The following is a 10,153-nucleotide window of genomic DNA, read 5'->3' on the forward strand; positions in this document are numbered from 1 at the left end:
GCCCCCCGCCTCCAGCAGTCTCTTAAAAGGCAACACGGGGAGTGGGGGGGGGGGGGGGAGTAGGGGGGGGGGGAGTGGGGGGTGGAAGTGGGAGGGGGGAGTGGGGGGGGGGGGGAGTGGGGGGGGGGGGAGTGGGAGGAAGTGGGGGGGGGAGTGGGGGGGGAGTGGGGGGTGGAAGTGGGAGGGGGGAGTGGGGGGGAGGGGGAGGGGAGTGGGGGGAGAGTGGGGGGGGGGAGTGGGGGGTGGAAGTGGGGGGTGGAAGTGGGAGGGGGTAGTGGGGGGGGGAGTGGAGGGAGAGTGGGGGGGGAGAGTGGGGGGGAGAGTGGGGGGGGGAGGAGAGTGGGGGGGGGGAGAGTGGGGGGGGGGGGGGAGAGTGGGGGGGGGGGAGAGTGGGGGGGGGGGGAGAGTGGGGGGGGGGGGAGAGTGGGGGGGGGAGAGTGGGGGGGTGGAGAGTGAGGGGGTAAGAGTGGGGGGGAGAGTGAGGACGAAGTGGGGGGGGGGGGGGGTGTGAGAATCTTTGCCTTCCTCTCCGTCCGTTCCCCTGCTTCGCATCATCTGGGGGGGCAGCAATACTCGCTGGGCAGGGGCCCGTGTCCCCCCGAGAGCAGAGCGTCATTGACCACGCGGATGTAGCCGTCGATGGCGGCCCGCATCGGCGCCGTGAAGGGGTCCCAGGCCAACTTGCGGCGCCCCGAGCGCTTGAAGCTGCCGTCCCTGTGCGCCTCCGTGCACAGCAGCCGCTCCTCCAGCAGCAGCGCCGCCGACGCTGACGCTGACGAGGGCGACTCCGCGGACGAGGGCGTCGATGAGGAGGAGGAGGATGACGATGATGATGGAGGAGGAAGAGGCGACGGCGGCGCTGTTGGTGACGATTGAGACTGGGATGAAGATGACGATGATGATGATGACGACGGTGCGGTGGAGTTGGAGTAGACAGCGGGCTGCTGCTGCTCCTGCTGCTGCTCTTGATGCTGCTGCTGCTGATGCTGCTGGAGCTGCTGCTGGAGCTGCTGCTGGTGCTCCTGCTGCTGGTGCTGCTCGTGCTGGAGCTGCAGCTGGTGCTCCTGCTGCTGATGCTGCTGGTTGAGCTGCTGGTTGTGTCGCTGCTGCCGCTGCTGCTGCCGCTGCTGCTGCTGCTGCTGGCGGCGGTGGTGGTGGTGGTGGTGATGCTGCGGCGGCTGCGTGGCGAGAGGCGGCGCGCCCAGGAAGGCCACCATGCGCCGCATCTCGGCGTGGAGCTCCCCGCGCAGCCGCTCGTAGTGCACCACGAGGAGGCGGCGGCGGGGGCCGTAGCGCAGCCAGTCGAGGGCGTGGGACACCCACCAGGGCGCGTAGCTGTGCACGAAGTCCGGCCACTCTGCGCGCGGGGACGGGGGGCGGGGGCGCAGGAGAGGGGGGGAGGAGGGGGATAGACGGGGGGGCAGGGAAGGGGGGACAGGGGAGGGGGGGAGGAGGGGGATAGACGGGGGGGGGGGTGACGAGTTGAAGAATTGAAGGGAGGAGGGGATTTGGAAGAGGGAGGAAAGATGTGGGGGGTGATGAGAGTGGGGGGAGGATGAAGAATGATAATGGGGGGGGGGGCGGGCGGTAATGAGGAGGGGGGAAGGGAGGGGGTGATGGGGGAGAGGGAAAGATGGTGGAGGCGGAGGGGGGGGGGGGCAGTGATGATTCGAAGAATTGAGGGGATGAGGGAAGGGGAGAGTGGTGGGTGAGGAATGATGAGGAATGAGGTGAGGGAGTGAGTCACTCCAGGAGTTGATGGGATGGGGGTGGAGGAGGGGGGCAGGTAAGGGGTGGGGTGAGCGGGGTAATGGAAGAGGTGAAAGGATAGGCGAGTGGGGGAGGGGTGGGGTGAGTGAAGTGAGGTCAGAATCAACGCCAATCGACAAATCGATGAATCTTCACAGCCCCCCCCCCACCCCCACCACCATCTCCCCCACCACCCACCTTTCCCCCTCCACCTCTTCTCGGAGGCGTAGCCCAGGTGTCCCCCGTACTTGCGGTTGAACTCGGCGACGAGGGCTCGGTAGGGGTTGCGCACGAGCAGGATGGCCGCGTCGAACGCCTCGATCTCACGCCGCCCGCTCTCGTGCGTCTTCACGCAGAGCGTGCGCCCGCTGCGCCAGTGATCCTTCTCTCCCTTGAAGCCTGGGGGGGGGGGGGAGGTGGGGGGGGTGGGGGGGGGTGGCAAGGGGCGGGGGAGGTGGGGGGGGGGTGGCAGGAGGTGGGGGGGTATGGCAGGGGGAGGTGGGGGGGGTAGGGAAGGGGGCGGGGGAGGTGGGGGGGGGGGGTGGCAGGAGGTGGGGGAGGTGGGGGGGTATGGCAGGGGGAGGTGGGGGGGGGTAGGAAAGGGGGCGGGGGTGGGGGGGGGGGTAGGGAAGGGGGCGGGGGAGGTGGGGGGTGGCACGGGGGCGATAGGGGGTGGTTAGTGGGGGAGGGTGGGCAGCAGGCGGGGGAGGTAGGGGGGGTGGGTAGTGGGGGGGGGGTGGGGGGCGGGGGAGATGGGGGGGCGTGGGTAGTGGGCGGGGGAGGTGGGGGGGGTAGTGGGGGGGGGGTGTTAGAGTGTCGGTGGCCGTGAGAGGGAATCGAACTCGGCTCTCTGCCAGGTTCGTAGCGCTCCACGTTGGCTCGGAGATGTTGACTACCTCGCCAGGTTTGCGGGAGGTCGTGGGTTCGATCTCGACCCTGACGCCTGCTGCTGCTGTATATTTGGAGATTGCGGTGTCTCTCTCCCCGTGGTCGCGTGGAATTGTTCTCCTGGTCCTCCGGGTTCTTCCCCTCCCCATTTAGAATCAACATCGCGCGTGGCTATGCATGTCCACACATGCCGATAAGCCACTGCGTTGAGCTATCATTCGTGAAAGCCCCGTCGCTTGTCAAACAGAGCTAATTGGCAGCTTAGTGGGACCCTTAAATGGCAAAATAATAAAAAAACACACTTTCGTTTTATACTCTTAGTTTTTTCGGTAAAGTCACGTAGGTAAAAAAATGAAATTAAAAATCGTTTCGGAGGCAACACAAGTCTCCGTTATCAGGTGAGACCGTCTCTGGCTGTGCCTTCGAAACGTCGTGATTTTTATTTATTTTTATTAATTTTAATTTCATTTCTTTACCCACTTGACTTTACCGAAAAAACTGAGAGTATGAATCCTCGCAGTCACGAAAGCTTCACATCTAGAATTTCGTATTATAGTTTTAATCCACGCTCCGGCTCCCCACCACTCGCCCCGACGCACCCTTGTTGTAGAGAGAGCCGTCGAAGTAGAAGCTGCCCGTGTAGTAGCCTGTGGCGAGCTCCAGCAGGTGACGGGTCCACGTGTTGCCGGCGCCGGGGAAGCTGGCGAGGGCCGTGAGTCTGCGGCCCCGCGCCGGCAGGAAGCGCTTCTCCACGCAGCGCTTGTCTGTGTGCGTACAACACCCACCACCACCACCACCACCAACCACCACAATAAACATCATAACCACCACCCACCACCACCAGTCACGCCACCACCACCACCATAAACACCCACCACCATAAACACCCACCACCATCAACACTCACCACCACCATAAACACCCACCACCACCACCCACCACCACCACCACCAACCATCATAAACACCCACCACCACCACCCACCACAAACACCCACCACCATAAACACCCACCCACCACCATCACCATAAACACCCACCACCACCACCACCCACCACCACCACCCACCACCACCAACCATCATAAACACCCACCACCACCACCCACCACCACCATAAACACCCACCACTATTACCATCATAACCACCACCAACACCCACCCACCACCACCACCACCATAAACACCCAGACCACCACCACCACCATAAACACTACCACCAACACCCACCCACCACGACCATAACTACCATAACCACCCCCACACTCCAACCAGCCAGACAGCCTGCAAAACTTTTATTTTCTCCAATAGATGATCAATAAAGAGCGCACAGGCGGTGCAGCATGTCCACCTCCACCCACCCAGCAGTTCCGCAAAGGTAGCCCACCAACCCGGAGGAGCGCACTGGATGCTCCTGCCAATTCCTTGCACCAGAGCCAATGACCAATAGACTCGCATTGAGATCCGCAAACTCACACTTAGATCCATAGACTCGCATTGAGATCCATATACTCACACTGAGATCCATAGACTCGCATAGAGATCCATAGACTCACACATAGATCCATAGACTCACATAGAGATCCATAGACTCACACAGAGACCCACAGACTCACACTAAGATCCATAGACTCACACAGAGATCCATAGACTCACACAGAGATCCATAGACTCACACAGAGATCCATAGACTCACATTGAGATACATAGACTCACACATAGATCCATAGACTCAGACTGAGATCCATAGACTCACACAGAGATCCATAGACTCACATTGAGATCCATAGACTCACATTGAGATACATAGACTCACACATAGATCCATAGACTCAGACTGAGATCCATAGACTCACACAGAGATCCATAGACTCACATTGAGATCCATAGACTCACATTGAGATCCATAGACTCACACAGAGATCCATAGACTCAGACTGAGATCCATAGACTCACACAGGGATCCATAGACACACACTGAGATCCATAGACTCACACAGAGACCCACAGACTCACATTGGGATCCATAGACTCAGACTGAGATCCATAGACTCACACAGAGATCCATAGACTCAGACTGAGATCCATAGACTCACATTGAGATCCATAGACTCAGACTGAGATCCATAGACTCACACAGAGATCCATAGACTCAGACTGAGATCGATAGACTCACATTGAGATCCATAGACTCACACAGAGATCCATAGACTCAGACTGAGATCCATAGACTCACATTGAGATCCATAGACTCACACAGAGATCCATAGACTCAGACTGAGATCCATAGACTCACACAGGGATCCATAGACACACACTGAGATCCATAGACTCACACAGAGACCCACAGACTCACATTGGGATCCATAGACTCAGACTGAGATCCATAGACTCACACAGAGATCCATAGACTCAGACTGAGATCCATAGACTCACATTGAGATCCATAGACTCAGACTGAGATCCATAGACTCACACAGAGATCCATAGACTCAGACTGAGATCGATAGACTCACATTGAGATCCATAGACTCACACAGAGATCCATAGACTCAGACTGAGATCCATAGACTCACATTGAGATCCATAGACTCACACAGATATCCATAGACTCACACAGAGATCCATAGACTCACACAGAGATCCATAGACTCACATTGAGATCCATAGACTCACACAGAGACCCATAGACTCACACAGAGATCCATAGACTCACACAGAGATCCACAGACTCACAGTGAGATCCATAGACTCACACAGATATCCATAGACTCACACAGAGATCCATAGAATCACACAGAGATCCATAGACTCACATTGAGATCCATAGACTCACACAGATATCCATAGACTCACACAGAGATCCATAGAATCACACAGAGATCCACAGACTCACAGTGAGATCCATAGACTCACACAGAAACTCATAGACTCACACAGAGACCCATAGACCCACTCTGACATCAATTTACTGTACTCGCTGTGAGATCCATAGACTCGCGTAGGGATCCATAGAGACTCGCAGAAGCATATATGTATCGACGACATTACATGGAGATCGGTTCATATATAGTCTTGGTTTATTGATATTGTTCGTGAGTGGGAATCGAACTTGGGTAGCCGGGTTGGTAGTGCATTGCGCTAACCACTGCACTACTCTTCCCACACACACATCACCAGAGGTGGGACAAAGTCATTGTTATGCAAGTCCAAGTCGAGTCGCAAGTCATCAAATTCATGACTCGAGTCTGACTCGAGTCCAAGTCACATGACTCGAGTCCACATCTCATAGGTGGGACAAAGTCATTGTTATGCAAGTCCAAGTCGAGTCGCAAGTCATCAAATTCATGACTCGAGTCTGACTCGAGTCCAAGTCACATGACTCGAGTCCACATCTCAGAGGTGGGACAAAGTCATTGTTATGCAAGTCCAAGTCGAGTCGCAAGTCATCAAATTCATGACTCGAGTCTGACTCGAGTCCAAGTCACATGACTCGAGTCCACATCTCATAGGTGGGACAAAGTCATTGTTATGCAAGTCCAAGTCGAGTCGCAAGTCATCAAATTCATGACTCGAGTCTGACTCGAGTCCCAAGTCACATGACTCGAGTCCACACCTCTGCACATCACAATAAAGACAAATACCCCCCCCCCCCCAGTTTTCCACAAACCGTCTGGGTAACAATAAAAAAAAACAAGAGGAAGAACCCCCGTATAGCCTTGATATACGTTGGGGGCAAGTGCGGTTAGCGAGCACCTATGAAGACTGGAACGGCACATGAGGGAGTGGGTGGCCAGCACCACGCCAAACCGCTTTTGTCTCCCTGGTGGCGATGTTTACCACACACCGCAACAGGTACTCAATTTGAGGCTGAGTCTACCTAGGGGAGGCCCACGCCCGTTTCAGATAATCGTCGCCGGTGTTGTCCCGTGAGCGGGAATAGAACCCGGTTGGCCAGGTTCGTAGCGCAGCGTAGAGCTAACCGCTACGCTACCGCTCCCCACAGACACACGCACACAGACAAACACGTGCAGCTGTCCACCGCAATATATATTTGGGGGGGTTCAAAACATGCATATAAATTCAATAGCCCCCCCCCTCCACCACCATCACCACCCCCCTCCACAACCCCCCTCCCCGAAACGCCACCCAGTTGCACGAGCTCCGACTGCAAGGAAAAAACAACACGAGACCACACAGAGAGAGCGAGAACAATTTCTCTCGGTTTAGCAGTGGCAAACATTTGCATATTTGCCAAACGGCGACTCCAACCCCGCGGTACACGATGCATATTCTCAGCCGATAAACAATATACAAAACGGCTACTTTTCTATGTATTGCCGTGACTTTCGTTTACCCAACAACAAAGCCTTTAGTGAGTCTCAGTACTCTTTTCTAGGAGGGTCGAGATGTTTACTCCCTCGCCTGGTATGCAGGGGGTCGTGGCTTCGATCCCGACCCTGACGCCTGCTGTATATTTGGAGTTTGCGTGTCTCTCTTTCATCATCATCACGGTGGCTTGGAGATGTTAACTACCTCGCCTGGTATACAGGAGGTCGTGGCTTCGATCCCGACCCTGACGCCTGCTGCTGTATATTTGGAGTTTGCGTGTCTCTCTTTCATCATCATCACGGTGGCTTGGAGATGTTAACTACCTCGCCTGGTATACAGGAGGTCGTGGCTTTAGATCCCGACCCTGACGCCTGCTGCTGTATATTTGGAGTTTGCGTGTCTCTCTTTCATCATCATCACGGTGGCTTGGAGATGTTAACTACCTCGCCTGGTATACAGGATATCGTGGCTTTGATCCCGACCCTGACGCCTGCTGCTGTATATTTGTAGTTTGCGTGTCTCTCTTTCATCATCATCACGGTGGCTTGGAGATGTTAACTACCTCGCCTGGTATACAGGGGGTCGTGGCTTCGATCCCGACCCTGACGCCTGCTGCTGTATATTTGTAGTTTGCGTGTCTCTCTTTCATCATCATCACGGTGGCTTGGAGATGTTAACTACCTCGCCTGGTATACAGGAGGTCGTGGCTTCGATCCCGACCCTGACGCCTGCTGCTGTATATTTGTAGTTTGCGTGTCTCTCTTTCATCATCATCACGGTGGCTTGGAGATGTTAACTACCTCGCCTGGTATACAGGAGGTCGTGGCTTTAGATCCCGACCCTGACGCCTGCTGCTGTATATTTGGAGTTTGCGTGTCTCTCTTTCATCATCATCACGGTGGCTTGGAGATGTTAACTACCTCGCCTGGTATACAGGATATCGTGGCTTTGATCCCGACCATGACGCCTGCTGCTGTATATTTGTAGTTTGCGTGTCTCTCTTTCATCATCATCACGGTGGCTTGGAGATGTTAACTACCTCGCCTGGTATACAGGATATCGTGGCTTTGATCCCGACCCTGACGCCTGCTGCTGTATATTTGGAGTTTGCGTGTCTCTCTTTCATCATCATCACGGTGGCTTGGAGATGTTAACTACCTCGCCTGGTATACAGGATATCGTGGCTTTGATCCCGACCCTGACGCCTGCTGCTGTATATTTGGAGTTTGCGTGTCTCTCTTTCATCATCATCACGGTGGCTTGGAGATGTTAACTACCTCGCCTGGTATACAGGAGGTCGTGGCTTTAGATCCCGACCCTGACGCCTGCTGCTGGATATTTGGAGTTTGCGTGTCTCTCTTTCATCATCATCACGGTGGCTTGGAGATGTTAACTACCTCGCCTGGTATACAGGATATCGTGGCTTTGATCCCGACCCTGACGCCTGCTGCTGTATATTTGGAGTTTGCGTGTCTCTCTTTCATCATCATCACGGTGGCTTGGAGATGTTAACTACCTCGCCTGGTATACAGGAGGTCGTGACTTCGATCCCGACCCTGACGCCTGCTGCTGTATATTTGGAGTTTGCGTGTCTCTCTTTCATCATCATCACGGTGGCTTGGAGATGTTAACTACCTCGCCTGGTATACAGGAGGTCGTGGCTTCGATCCCGACCCTGACGCCTGCTGCTGTATATTTGGAGTTTGCGTGTCTCTCTTTCATCATCATCACGGTGGCTTGGAGATGTTAACTACCTCGCCTGGTATACAGGATATCGTGGCTTTGATCCCGACCCTGACGCCTGCTGCTGTATATTTGTAGTTTGCGTGTCTCTCTTTCATCATCATCACGGTGGCTTGGAGATGTTAACTACCTCGCCTGGTATACAGGAGGTCGTGGCTTTAGATCCCGACCCTGACGCCTGCTGCTGTATATTTGGAGTTTGCGTGTCTCTCTTTCATCATCATCACGGTGGCTTGGAGATGTTAACTACCTCGCCTGGTATACAGGAGGTCGTGGCTTCGATCCCGACTCTGACGCCTGCTGTATATTTGGAGTTTGCGTGTCTCTCTCTCATCATCATCACGGTGGCTTGGAGATGTTAACTACCTCGCCTGGTATACAGGAGGTCGTGGCTTCGATCCCGACCCTGACGCCTGCTGCTGCTGTATATTTGGAGTTTGCGTGTCTCTCTCACTCTCCTCGTGGTCACGTCGAGTTTTCTCCCAGGCCTACCTGTTTTTCCCCCCTCCACATTTAGAGTCAACATCACGTGTATTTTTTCTGCTGCTGTACATGTCCACGTGTTGTCGAGCCACTTCGATGAGCTATCATTTGCGATAGCCAGGTAGATTCGATTTAAAGCTTTCGTGACTGCAGGGATTCATCTTCTTGGTTCTTTCGGTAAAGTCACGGAGAAGGGAAGTGATAAAATAATAAAACATAATAAAATAATTCTCACGACGTTTCGGCCACAACGCAAGCAGCCGTCTTCAGGTGGAGAACAGGTCTGTCGAGAAGGCAGACTCTGCTTGCGTTGTGACCGAAACGTCGTGAGAATTATTTTCTGATGTTTAATTTTTATTATTTTATTATTTTCCTTCTACGTGACTTTACCGAAAGAACCACGAAGATGATAGCCAGCTAGCTTCTGAACACGAGCTACATAGCTTCGTGGGGCTCTTACCTGACAGAATACCAAAACAAATTGCTGCAGTTGAGAGTGGAGGGATGTTCCGCTTCTGTGCGGCTGATCCTAATTGAGTAATTTACTGCTACTATTGTGTTTGAACACAGGCCACCCGAACTCGATTGCCCGCTCACGGTCAATACGAGTGTTTGAACGGGTTCTGGGCATCCCCTAGGTCGACTCAGCCTCAACCGAGTACTTTGTGCGGTGTGAAAACATCGCCACTAGGGAGACAAAGGCGGCTGAGCGTGGTGCTGGCCACCCACCCCCTCGTGTGCCGTGCCGGCCTTCATTGGTCGGTCGCTAACAGCACTTTCCCCAACATTCTGTTAAAGGCTATATGGAGGATCTTTGTCTGTCTGTGTGTACGTGTGTGTGTCTGTCTGTGTGCACGTGTGTGTGTCTGTCTGTGTGCACGTGTGTGTCTGTCTGTGTGCACGTGTGTGTGTTTGTCTGTCTGCACGTGTGTGTTTGTCTGTGTACACGTGTGTCTGTCT

At 54.6% G+C, this 10,153-nt stretch overlaps 1 protein-coding gene across 1 annotated transcript in view; it reads right to left on the bottom strand.

The window, feature by feature from the left end:
- Nucleotides 1-466: 466 nt before the first annotated feature.
- Nucleotides 467-10,153, bottom strand: part of LOC144730824 (uncharacterized) — a 101,138-nt gene continuing 91,451 nt past the window's right edge. The window contains 3 exon segments of the mRNA XM_078611599.1: nt 467-1,357; nt 1,948-2,148; nt 3,237-3,401. Coding sequence (XP_078467725.1) covers nt 552-1,357; nt 1,948-2,148; nt 3,237-3,401 — 1,172 coding nt within the window. The 3' untranslated portion in view covers nt 467-551.

The sequence above is a fragment of the Lampetra planeri genome, chromosome 37 (assembly GCF_965212315.1).
Source record: "Lampetra planeri chromosome 37, kcLamPlan1.2.h2, whole genome shotgun sequence".
Taxonomy (NCBI): Eukaryota; Metazoa; Chordata; class Hyperoartia; order Petromyzontiformes; family Petromyzontidae; genus Lampetra; species Lampetra planeri.